General features: G+C 37.2%; 1 protein-coding gene across 1 annotated transcript; it reads right to left on the bottom strand.

Moving 5' to 3' along the window:
* Positions 1-330: 330 nt before the first annotated feature.
* Positions 331-6,535, bottom strand: LOC103336051 (erythroid differentiation factor-like protein). Its single transcript, XM_008239088.2, has 9 exons — positions 6,177-6,535; positions 5,952-6,073; positions 5,510-5,717; positions 4,896-5,421; positions 4,539-4,790; positions 4,233-4,424; positions 4,073-4,147; positions 1,471-3,969; positions 331-840 (listed from the first exon to the last, which is right to left on the bottom strand). The coding sequence occupies exons 1-9, from the start codon at positions 6,353-6,355 to the stop codon at positions 538-540; spliced, it is 4,356 nt and encodes a 1,451-aa protein (XP_008237310.2). The 5' UTR covers positions 6,356-6,535; the 3' UTR covers positions 331-537.
* Between the last annotated feature and the right edge of the window lie 7,325 nt (positions 6,536-13,860).

Genomic DNA, 13,860 nt, shown 5'->3' with positions numbered 1-13,860 from the left:
GCAAGAAAAACAAAGTTGAAAAAGCACACCTAAACCCTAAACCCTAAACTAATCCCTCTTAATCCCACCATTTTCAAGGGAAATAGGGGGATAAGTTTTGGTCATCAACCTCTTATAGATAGTCTCCATTCTTCCTTGAAATTAAACATATCCATATTATGGCTTGAATGCACATGAAATATAGGCATTTTGCTAGTCTAGTCTAGTCTAGTCCTCCCTATATCAAGAAGTTCCAACAATTTGTGACTATATTTACTTCTCTAAAAACATATAAAAGTTAAAAAAATGCTCAAGTCGAAGAAGCCTCTGGGTATCATTAGTCTATGACAATACTCCAAGAAATATTATTACTAGTATTACCAGAATTCAAAAAGGTCATAGTTACCAAATATTTGTTTGGATTTTTCTTTTTACAACTCTTTCTATAGACAATATTATGCAGAGCATATTACAATACATTACAAACCCAAGTTCTCTCTCCACCTGTTATCGTCCCATAATTACGATAAGGCTGTCGTGCAGAGACAAGTTCCCAGATTATGATGTCCACAAGGAGTGCATATCATCCAATTGACTTAACTTGGTGGACTTGAGAGAGATTTTGTAAAGCTCCCTCAACTTTTCAGCATCTCCAGACCTGTTGGATATTGAAGGTGGCTGAGAAACAGGAGATTTGTTGGCACGTGCAGCAAGCGCCACAGCCAACATCTTCCTCAAAAGCATCTGCAACTGACTCCAAAACTTCACAAGTACCTCAGAATGATCAGTTTTCGAAGAGTCCGAATCTGTTTCTGACACACACCGTCCTTCGAGCATGTAAGACAGAGCTGATTCCAACATCTGGAAAACAAGCAACATTTCAGCCTCATTCAGTATTTGAGTGCGAACAACAGCAAGGAGGCCTCAAGTCATGGCAGATTATAATGCTAGATTTTCTTACTTATTCACATTGCCGGAGAACAATAAAATGCTTAACATGCCTAAATACATAGGTTAAAACTCCCTGCTAACAAATTTTTTTATTTTTTTTTATTTTCTATAACAAATATTTAGTAAGTGCAAAGGACAACATAAATACACGAGTACATGTTGCTGGACCTCAGTATCAAATCTGTTGATCAACTTCCTAACCAACTTACATCTCTAATCAACTTAATGTCATGATCCAAGATGATAAACGGAACAAGACAAGTCAGCGAGTGAATCACCAATATGAATCAAAATGCTGAAGCCAACAGTCAAAAGGATGAGATCATAAGAGTTCTATAAAAAGGAACAATTCAAGAATAAAATCCCCTTCTTAGCATTCAATTCGCCTATCCAATCCCTAAAATGTGGTGCAATCCATGCACGCACATGTATACCATATACTTTTCAGTCTCTGTCTGAGTTTCAAAAAGGGGTGAATAAATATTATTTGTACCAAGAGAAATTCAAAATTTTCAATAAGTATTAAGTTCAAGAACATACTGCGTTTGAGTGTAAAGGGCTTGAAAGGCTCAGTGAAAGAGCTGATCTTTCTATAAGAATAGTCAGGTACATGGTAGGATGCGTCTTGGGGCCATAGAAATCCATGGCCTTTTGCAAGTTCCTCTCTGCCAAGGCTGCGTACTGCTTGACCCGTTGGAGAATAGTGTTTTCAGCTTTAGATAAGTTGCTTTTCTTATGGTCTGGCTCTAAGAACTTCAAACAACAATCCCTTTGGTAGCAAGCCAGCTGAAAATAGGCATATGCAGCCTCCTGTTTCCGTAATTCGCCTAATGATTCATAAACAGACAGTGCCTCCCTAATGGCAGCATTGGCTGAAATCTCATGCTTACGTGATTCTTTTCTTGACTTTCTGCCACTAGGGCTAGTGGAATCAACATGCACATCTCCCAAGACTCCAGCTTCATAAACTTCCGCCGATATATCTTCTCTTGCCAAGAGCATTCCGAGCCTCAGATACGTATGAGCAAATTGTGTATATACCTCAGTCCTCAAATTGTTTAATTCAGGGCCAGCAGCTTCTTCAACAAACGCATTGAGTTCCACCTTTGCTGCCCCATAATATTTAAGTGATTCACTATATTTTAATTTTGCAGTCTCTAATGCATGGTTGTATGCAGTTCGAAAGATTGCATGCGTCTTGAGACTATCAATCTTTGATACCATCTCTTCTGCCAATGCCCGTCTTCCATGGCCCAAGTTACAGTTTATTAATATGATATTGGTATGATCAGAGACTTCCCTGAATGCTTTGATAGCATCTGCAAAAGCAAATTCAGCTTTGTTTAGTTCTTTCCTCTCAAGCCTATTTCGACCCAGTTCATTGCATACCCACCCTTTCTTTTTCATTATAGATTGTAATTCTGCTGAACTAGATGGAAGACCACCTAATGCCTTTCTAGCTTCTTCATAACAGCATAGGGCTTCTGAAAGATTGCTTTCAGCATCTCCAACCGCAGGACCTCCAAGGTACTTGAATATCCCACCATTTTTTACTTTTGTTGGTTCTCTCAAAGCAGCATTAGATTGAGAGGCCAGTGTCGACCCCATATCATGCATCTCTAGGATGCCTTCTAAATTGTTAGAAGATTGTACTGTGGTTTCACCATTTCTATTTTGGTGTAAATATTCACGATCAGAAACATTTCTGTTCTCCATTTTCAAACAAAGATTATCATCTTCAGGGTCTCTTAAAAGTGGGTAGGCGTTGCTCTTAGCGTAGGATCTTTTACTGTATTTCCTGCCACAAGTTACCGAGCGCATATCACGACGACTACTACTTGCACTGCTACCACTGCTTGCTCTATCACTCTGACAGCTGCAATTTACCAGAGAACACGAACTGCAGTTCTGTGTATACTGTCCCAGCTTCTTCTTGAGCCTTTTCACTTCTTTCACAACCTCAGATGACACTTTCAACTCTCTAGTAGAATATTTTCTCTTCTCCAGTGCAGGGATCATACTATCCTTGGCAATATGGAATTCAACATAAACATCTCCAACTAGTGTCCATGCCTTGGCCCAGAAGAGGTAGATGGAAGAGAACTGCTCAAACGAAAGACAGTCATCATTGGAGTTTGAGCTCAGATCCTCCAGATCACTATTAGATGATCTTGTCTTTTTATTTGTATAACTGAATTTTGTCTCTGATGAAAAGCAACTACTCATGGAAGAAATGAATTTTGTGTCTTCAAGATGTTGAGGCATGGATCCATAAACAGAACAGGCCAATTCTACAACCTTTAAAGCTTGATGTAACTGGCCATCCTCCTTATAAGCTTGTCCAAGTGCCAAATACGATTCTCCAAGCAAAAGAACAAGTTTCCACAGCTTATGGTCCAATTTTGATGTTGGAAGCCATTCCCGAATGTCACAAACTTCAATACAGTCAGCATCACCACATGCACAAACGGAAAGATTAACAGATGAAGGTGGCCTATCATGGGTTCCATTGTCCTGGCCCATCAACTTGGATTCAGTAGTCTGCAGTTGGCGCATCCATCTAACAGATTTAATAGCCTGAGAAACATGATGTATTGCAGCTAGTTTAGAGGAGATTGGTTCAGCAACCATTTGAACTACATGTGTGGTTGTTGCAGGCAATTTGCCAACTTCAGAGCTTTCATCGCCAGAGGAACTTAGTACAGCTTCTGTGGAACCTCTGATGTCCGTGCCACCTGCTGCTAACAATTTTCTTGGAGAATATGCATTTGCTTCTAAAGTCATCTTTACAGAAGCACCACTTACTGAATCTTGAAAACTCTGTCCATGTTCACATGAAGTTTCCTCTCCAACAAGGGAGGGTACTGGTTCATGGACTGACAATTCAGAAATGCTACTCAAAAAGTCCGAAGAATCTTCCTCAGCATCAGTAACTGTAAGTTCACATTCTACAGGCAGAGCATCAGACGTTAACTCCAGCTCTTCATCATGGTTCAAAATAAGCCTTGCAAATTGTTCATGTGCAGATGCACGTACAACCTATTCAGCAGTACATCAATTATAAGTTACCATTTTACTTGTGACTTAAATTTTTTTTTTTTTTAAATCCTGAATTAGTAACCAGAAAAAAAAAACACAGTACCAAATGATCTGGCTCATCTAGGAGTTCCAAACATTTTTGGAAGAACCTGGCACACTTTGCCATATTATTTGGAGCCTGCAGAAATTCAAAATAAATTAGTAACAACTTATAACAAGATCAGGGGAATGTACCAAATACAAATGACATATTTCTTCCACACCACTGAAAGTGAAAGCCTGTGAGCACTTCGATACAATAGAGTCCCTAATGAATACAGGGAATCACTTCTCCCTTGATGCAATACAGAAGGCAGGGAGCTTGGGCTATCATCACAATCATTAGAAGAACAACTCTTAGGAATCACAGAAAGATCAAAGAGCTGAATGACATCTTCCCCAGCACTTTTATACAGCTGAAATTTTGAAAAGTTGATGAATGTTAGCATTGAAATTTCAACAATAAAGCTCAAACAAAAAAGAAAACAAACAAAAACCCAATTTCACAAAAAATTAAATCACATCAGTACCCAGTAAGCTCCAGGATCTTGCTTGCAGTTTTCTTGAAGGAACCTCAGAACAGAAAGGCCATTTTGCTGTACCACATAAGGATGAAAAGCAGGAGCGCCATCCTCAGAGATCCCCTTTAGTAGAAATATATCATCTGTTTTCAGAAGCTCATAGCCCTGGACAACACCATTTTCATGATAACAGATGGCCATCTCAGGCACACTCGCCATGACATTGTCAAGCCAGGCTTCAAGCCAAGTTAATGGTGTAACCTGTTATCAGAGAAATAAAAAAGCCAAAAAAAAAAAAAGTGGGTATGTAAACAAAAAATAAATAAAGGAAAGAAAAGGGCAAGATTTGTAATAGGCCACTTCAACCTGTCGTGAAACATCCCAGAGATGCAAGCTAACAGCAACATATTTTTCATTACTGAATAGAAGCAAGTCACTTCCGAGGAGCATGCGGAAATTGTGAAATTGCCAAAACAAAACCCTTAAAAACCCATCATTACCAACTCTTCTATGTTTTTCAGACTCTTGTATTGCGCATCTGGATTTCTCACCAACTTGTGAAGCCTTATTAACAGGATTGCGTCCCTTATTTTTCTTACCCTTCTTACTGTCCCAAAAGAAATCATCCCTTTTAACCTCTGTGTACTCTGGACAATGATTTGATTCTTCATCCCCAGCACCATTCTCATGCTGTCCCACAAACTGAGTATTTGCTCCAGGAAGAACAGAAGAGTTGGATTGCTCCCGTGATGGGACATGATGAGTTGGTGGGCAATCACAAGCTTCCATTCGAACTGAGTGCATAGCAAAATTTAAAAACAAAGATTGATCTGCACATTTTGATTGATTTTTACGTCGTCTTATTAACTTTTCCCCCTCTTCAATATCAGGCCTACACTTCAGAAAAAGATCAGATCAGATAAGATTATTTTTCTTTTTAAATGGAGGACAAATAAAATACCACATTAGCAAATACAAACCCGGTATTCAGAACAAGTGTCTGTCCAATACGATGAACTTCAATTGATAATCGAGCCTTGGAATATGGCATTTTAAAGATCTGCTTCAGAATGTCAGCTGGAGCAATGACATCAATCTCATCCCCATACTCAACCAAACCAGACACAGCAAGGGCCTCACATTTCCTAGCGAGATTTGATGTAACAGTACCACCATCCCACGCTATACCTGCCAAAGTTAAAGCACCAAAAATAACACCATCCATGTTACAGCTTCAGAAATCAAATTAGGTAAATAAAATGCCATCAATAATTAAATGCCTATTACTATTAGCCTATGTCTTTTAAACTATGAAGCAAAAAATGACCGTCAAATTCCAATACTACCACATATTCCATAAAATTGTTAGAAACTGAAACTAAATGTTAATTAGTTTTGAAATTGAAAGAGAAATGTACATACCTCCAGCGGCCTTGGAGTGCACGGCAGCAATGGGAAGAACCTTGTCTGGAAAATTTGAAAGCAGTGGAGGACTCTTGAGGTCTGTCTCCGTCGGAAGCATTCGATACCGCGGAGCACTCACTCTGCAACCAAAATCAAACCCATAAAATCAAACTCAAAATAAAAAAGAAAATTATAAATAAATAAATAAAAACAAGGGGAGAGAGGTGGGGAGAAAGTACGGACGTTTGGCGGGAAGGAATGAGAGCAGAATCGAAAGAGTGGAAGGCTTTGTCTGTGGGAACTGGAATGGAGCCGCAGAGGAAGCCAACGGGGTTTGGCCTTTCGATTTCCAATTTGCCTATGCACTGAAGCTCTCGAGATCCCTCTGAGCTTGACGCTACCGATGCCCATGGTTTCTCCATCACTGGCTTCTGTTTTGAGTGTGCAATAGCAGACCTCGAACCCTAGCTAGGGTTTCAAATTCAGATTTGCGTTCTTTTTCTTTCTCAAGCTTTTGCAGACTGTAGCCTGTGGTTGAAGCTTTTCTTTTGGGTACGGTCTCTTTCTTCTTCCGGAAACTTCACTGAAATGAACTGGCTCTCGCGTAATGTACCCGAAAGCTGACTATACATGGCCCGAGAAAAAAACAATGTTAAAACAGTGAAAAAATAAAAGAAAAGAAAATTTTAATTTTAATTTGGTCACTGAGTTTAACACCAAACTTTAATTTGAAAACTGAGAAAGAAAAATTTAGTCAGATTTGATAACTGTCACTCAAAATTTACAATTGATAGACATGCAATTATCTATCTATATACATGTAAAAGCCATAAGGTTTTAATGTGAAACATTCAAAATTTCACCAATTATCAATAATTAATAAAAATGTTAAAAATAAAGACTCTTTATTAAATAAGGATAAAATAATATATACACAATATGTTTAAAGTAAAATATATAAAAACAAGAATTCGTTATAGCAGAAAATCAATAAAAATTATGCATATTTTGATAAGATACTTGTCTTGTGCAATTTGTGGGTGAGTCATTAGTGTTTTCTATTTGAAATTTCGTGCACAATCAATTACCAAAAAAGTATTTAAACAAGTGACCAAAGGCTTTGCACAAATTTATCTCGTATGTGAGTCACCTAATGGAAAAGTAACAACATGTCTATAAATTGTAAATGTTGGCTCATACATTGATCAATTTAACTAAATCTTTTTCTCAGCGACCAAATTGAAATTTTGAGTACAATCTAGTGACCAAAAAACACTCAAAAATATATTTTTAGTAATTGACTTGTTTTTTTACTAGAAAAAATTATATTTTACTTTTATGGTATTGAAAATTTTGAACATGTCCAATGATTTGAAAGGTTCAAATTGGCTCAAAATCGAAAAATCATATGGAAAGTGCGAAAAACTATTATATGCTATTGCTTAGATGACATAACTCATCTATGTCTCTTTGGTCATCAAGTCATATTTAGTTCAACATGAAATCAGTTATTAGTTTGGTGTCAACTTGTAGGGTTTGTTTGGTATCTTATTCAAATAGGGAATTCAAAAACTTTGATTTTTCTTAAAAATAAGGAGTTCTTAAATCTATTTTTATGATTCAAAAACTTGTTTGGTATACAACTTGAAAACTATTTTCAAATCTTAAAAATTTGAAAACTTGTAGGTTGTTAGAAAAAAAAAACTTTAAAAAACATATATATTTTTTTTATAATAATTAGGGTGTTTTTTGGTTGTTCTTGAGTTTGAGTTTTTTAAAAATAGGGCTACCAAACAGGTTTTCTTTGTTTTGGACTCAAATTCTGTTTTTGAGTTTTAAAAGTTGGATTCAAGTTGAACACCAAACAAGCCCAATTACCTGACTATTTTAAACTAGTTGGATTTTTAATACTCTCCTTACCTGACTAACTAATACAACCAACATACACCCGTTTAGATAACACACGCTTAATTATACGGCTAGGGAAAAAGAACACACACGTTTACGTGAAAAATCGGACGTTATTTTCATCTTCTTCTTCCTAGGGTTCTTCTTTGCTATCTTCTCCACAGGTTATTTTCTTCATTCTTCTCCATGTATCCATCCCTCTCTCTCTCTCTCTCTCTCTCTCTCTCCCCAATATGCTTCTTCTCTCTTCTTTTGTTTTCATCTTCTCTTTCTTTATATATTTCCTCTCTTATTAAATTTTTTGTGGAAATTATGTTACGAGTTTTTCCTTTATGATTTTTTTTAGTCAAGTGTTTAATTGTTTGTATGTCATAGAGTAATTCAACATTGTGGGAAACTTTAGCAAATAAAGTGATTGCTTAGGAATGTAATTGCATTGTAGAATTATTTATTTGTCTATGTTTTGCTTTTTGTTTGGTGTTTTTCACTTTTTCACCTTGTTGGGAACTATATATTGATTAGAATGAAAGGAAACGATGGTTAAGAAGTATGAATCATAGTTACCCAATTCTCTCATCCTATTACGAATTTTGAACTGGATCGCACGTATCGAATTGTGGTACGTTAGCATTCTGGAGCGTACATTTAGCGAACCAAAACTCATAAAGATTATAACAATACCTTAGCGACCTTGCTGCCAAACTCGATTAGTTGTTCCAATCATCAACTTAATATGGTGATGGGAGAGTGATAGTGGCAGCCATGTGTGGGGGCTTTTTTTCTTTTAGCAACTACAAATGGGTTGGGTTGCCGTAAAGAGCAAAAATGGATGAAATTTCCCCCTATGTCTGAGTTCAAAGATCAGACCCCAAGAATGTTTTGAAAGGATAGTGCAGCCTTAGGAAACACCCTGGTCACCTTCACCAACAAAAACAATGGCTGCTTACAAATGAATTCTTAGTGCTTACAGGTAGAATATTGGCTTGGCATGAGAGGCTTGTGGCATGAAAGCAAAGTTGTCATGAGTTTAGCCTTAAAAAGAGATAGCTGTGAGTTTCTATGAAAAACAGGGGTTCTAAGAAAAAAAGAGGGACGAGGATTATCAAAGGGTTTGGTTAAGAAGAGGGGAAAGGCTAGAAGATGGCAATTGGTGGTTTAAGTGATTTTCCGGCAGCTTGATAGAGGTTCTGTTAAATATCAGAACAATCTACCAAGAGGGAAAACTAAAGGGGAGAAAGATTAACTGAGCACGAAATTGCTGGGTTTAGGAAGTAAGATAGGAAACTTGCCCTCTGGCTGTGGGTTGTTGGTTTTGGGTAGGAGGTGCTTCATTTATAGCCACTGGAAGCTCCTCCTTCCCAAGAAACCCTAATGGTTTCTATCCAATTTGGCCAAATATTTCCCTTCCTTTCTTCCCTCATCCCTTGACTTATCTTATTTTGGTGAAATCCACTCTGCCTAATAGCACAAAAACAGGGATTTTTGGGAGCTCGAGGCCTTTTCCTACAGCTGTTTCAGTGGGGACTCCCATTCTCAGCAATCTCCCTTTTTCTTTCCTTCCTTCTTCCATGGCTAGATCTAATGAGGGAAATAATTGGGTATACACGCTGGTTTGAAGGGCGCCCCTTCTCCTGGCAGCTGCGTGCTAAAATCCCGGGTCCTTTGGATGTCTTTGCTTGAAACTTGTTCCTCACATGTGCTGGAGCTTCTCAGCAATTCTGCGCACGTGGACCTTCAAGCTACCTTCGTGGCTTTGTTCTCCAGCCAAGTGTTGGGGCTTTTGCTGCTTCTTTTTAATTGTATGGGCCTTCTAAGACAAAATATTGTTTTATCAAATAAATGGGTTAACCTTATCAAGCTTTGGGCTATTTTGGTTGGAGTAATGGGCTATTTTCTCTTTCTCTTTTATACTCACCCACATGTTTGGGTTTCAAGAAATGGGCTTGAGTTTCGAGGCTCCCAAGACCTCATGACAACTTGTTACCATCCATACCACAACTCACTCAAGCAAGCCTCGGGCATTTGAGTGGCTTGGGTCCACTTAAGCTTGTAGCACGGTTATGTGGGAAATATTGATCTCCTGCTTGGCGTGGCGTGCTTTTTATTATGATGCTTGACGGGATAATTAGCATGGATTTGTAGAGTTAGTGCATTTTATAATCTTAATCTCGATTTCTAACATGCCGAATTACTTATTTGGCATGGCATGTGGAGTGTGACTTGTGCATGGCGGACTTTTGCATACTCCAAATTGGGTCTTTTCTCAATAATGTGTCGTATTAGGCCGACAATTTATTCGGACCCAACCGTAGATTTTTTTGGGCCTCAACACCATGAAAAGAGACAAATAGATGAAAAGAGAGAGCCATGGAAACAGAGAACAATGAGGGAGTTTTGGAATTAGGTCAGAAGCAATGGAGGAAGAGGTTGGGTTGTTCAATCTAATAAAGAAAGTGGTTGTTTTCCAAATGCTATAAAAAAAGGCACGGGCCTTTTTAACTTCCCACTAAATTACTCCATTTCCCTATGCAATTAAATTTTCATTAACTAAATAATAAATTAGACTTGAAAGACCTTAAATTCCCACTAATGAAAGTCTGCACTCATTAGGGAATTGGTTTATGCAAGTGCGACGGTATTTTGTTGTCATTAGTCTTGTGCATACTTCTACTTATTGTTGTATTATTCTTATTTTACATGTATTCAATGATGATGATGAGGAACTTGACGTTGAACCAAATCATTTTGCCTCTTTGCCAAGATCAAATCAACAAAACTCAACTAGCTCAAGCAATCGAAATTGCAAACAAAATGCAGATACTATATTCAAAATAAAATGGCTAAAACATTTGGTGAGATGATTTCTAAGTCTGTTGACCAATTGAAAACTATAACTAATAGTTTTGAGAAAGGATCAAAACCAAGACCTGACATTACTGTTGAATTGGCAAAGATGAACTTGTTTATTTATGACCAAATTAAGGCACTACGTCTAATTTTGGAGAAATCAAGTGATGAGAGAACATTCTTGACATTGGATGGTGCTATGAGAAAAGAATTTGTTTTTCTCTTATTTTGGCGAGGGAGCTGTGACCAACTCTTCAATGCAGTTTAGTTCATGAACAACTTTCCCTTTAGCTCTTATCACCTTAGTATGTGATCACTTTGAATTATACATTATTTGGTATTGTTTTTATTAATGCATCTGGGTATGTTGGAATTTTTTTGAGATTCTACAATTATAATAATGGGTTATATGAAGAAAAAAATCTTGGCATATGAATCTTACCAAAAAAATGTCATGTCATTAGAATTTCAATTTCCACTTAAATTATCAAAGAATTAAAAAAATAAAATTGTCTGATCCGATGTTATCCAGAATAGCAACAACACAGTATAACTTAGTCAGACTATTTATCCCGAACAAAGACTAAACGCTTATAATATTATGTATAAACAGATCATGTCTGGAACATATTAATACTATCCGACATAAATTAGTCAATATAGTCTGACTTACCAAACGAGCCATACAGTCTTAGCTTGAAATCCTAATATATTTCAGAATTCAGAATTTTCATATTTCTAAAATACATTCCAATTTCAATCCAATTTTGTTTAAAGTTTTTGGATTTCAAAACTTTCAAATGTCGGAATTTATTTTGATTTTGATTCACCAAAATAAAATAAAAATGGATAAAAATAATCGGAATCAAAATTTCCAATCCAACTTGCACCTATCTTTCTATGATAAAAAATATTAGCCCCCCAACTTAACAAGAGAAACCCTCTCCCTTGTTACTTAAATAACTTCTTAAAAGATTTCTACGCACACAAGTTTGATCATTCTTTTCATACAAATATAGATATCATTGCTTCAATTTTTCATTTGCTCAACAAATTAGTAATTGATTAATAAGTTGTATGGAGTTAACTACTTCAACCCGGACCTCGGCCACTATTTACTCAACTTCAAAGTTTTATTTATTATAGGCTTAACTGCTACAGTGCCCCCTGAAACATTGATCAATTCTCACTTATCCCTCTCAAAGTTAAAGTGACCCACTTTACCCCCTTAACCGATATTTTGTGTCTCACTTTGCCCCTCACCGTCAAGTCTGTTAAAAATTATGTTAAAAAAGCTAACGTGGCACTAATGGAACCCACTATTTAACTAGACTAAATGCCATGTGTGAAGAAAAAAACTTAAAAATTAAAAATTATCTTTTAAAAATTGTGGATTTAGGGCTTCGACCTCACCCATTCCCCACCACTATTCATCACTCTCTCTCTCTCTCTCTCTCTCTCTCTCTCTCTCTCTTAAGTTTTCATCTTTTTCCCAGAATCCCTATCCAGCTTCATCACCTACCACTCTCTCTTCCACACAAGCAAAACATCAAACACCATGAATATAAAGAACAAAGGCAAAGTGCACCCATCTCCTTCTACTTCCTCCTCCTCCATGAAATATGTTCATACTTTACATGGGTTGTATAAATTTGATAGTTTGTGTTTTGTGGAATTGTTTGGAAAATGCCAGTTCTCCTTAATTTAGACTTTTAACAGTATTATACAACCTAATGAGAGGGTGGTTCTTGGACTACCTAATTCAAGTCTGGTTTCAGGATTTTGTTATTGTTACAGCTTTGAAAGTGGTCCCTTCCTCTGGATGATTTTTTACTTGGCATAACAATACTAGAATTTGGGCCAAATTAGACACAAGATTATATAATCTTCCTATGATGCAACCATAGCTCCTCTTATGATGGATTTGTTCTCGCTGTGCTTCAGCTCCTCCCAGCTGCCATTTTAGCTCTGGCCACAGTCTTGGCTTACTTGATAACCCGGTCCATGAAAACCACCCCCAATATTTCTTTGATCCTGGCCCAAGACCCTAAGAAGAAATCTTCCATGAAAGGCCCCAAGTCCACTAGCACCAGCACCCACCAGCCCCAAATATTCGATTGCGATTGCTTCGACTGCTATAGAAGCTATTGGCTCAAACGGTTTGGATCAGGTGAGAACGCTTATGTGCGAACGTTACGTGAGAACACCATTGGATCTAATCTAACGGCTGCATCAAAAGCAATTGTAAGTGTAAGTGTTGTATTAGAACGAGGCATTCTTCTCTCTCCTCCCGCCAAAACGTCGAGTCGAAAATAGACGTCCCCTCCAATCCAAATTGTTCGTTTTGTTAAAGGTGGCCAATATTTTTATCAGCTTTGATTGAGCAAGACCAATAACACTGAAGAGAGAGAGCCCCTATTATTCCTTATTCGATTCCAAGAAGAACACAGAAGTATTAGCCCTCATTTTTCTGGGTTTCTCATTCAGGCGAAAGAAAGTGTTCGTGTATTTTTATCAGCTTTGAGTGAGCAAGACCAATAACACTGAAGAGAGAGAGCCCCTGTTATTCCTTATTCGATTCCAGGAAGAACCTAGAAGTATTAGCCCTCATTTTTCTGGGTTTCTCATTCAGGCGAAAGAAAGTGTTCGTGTATTTTATATTATCATCTTTGTGGTCGGCACATTCATCAATCCTTGAGCAACTTATTGAGTTGGAAACTGGTGACCGCGACGTTGTGCTGTTCTCTTGGTTTTGAAATCGTTGAGCACGGTCGAAACAGGGGTTGAGGAAGAAGAAAAGTGTATGGGGATGACGTCCAGATCTTAAAGGGTGACATTATCATATTTGTAGAAATGTTGAAGTTGGAAATGACTCACGAGGTAAGTGATATACTGTATTTGTCAAGTTTATTATTAGGCATAAGCATGAGTTACATTAGTTTGTATGTAGGTCTTTAATATTTCACCAGAGAATCATTTTCATATCATATGTTAGTTAACGTATATATTTTAAAGATCTTTATACTGTATTTGACAAGTTTATTATTGGGCATAAGCATCAGTTACATAATTTTGTATGTTGGTCTTGAATATTTCACCAGAGAGTCGTTTTCATATCATATGTTAGTTATATATATATATATGTTGAAGCTCTTTACACTGTATTTGTCAA

This window comes from Prunus mume, linkage group LG6, assembly GCF_029339155.1.
Source record: "Prunus mume cultivar Tortuosa linkage group LG6, ASM2933915v1, whole genome shotgun sequence".
Classification (NCBI taxonomy): Eukaryota; Viridiplantae; Streptophyta; class Magnoliopsida; order Rosales; family Rosaceae; genus Prunus; species Prunus mume.
The sequence above is the reverse complement of the archived record's forward strand: the minus strand, read 5'-3'. Positions and strand labels throughout refer to the sequence as shown.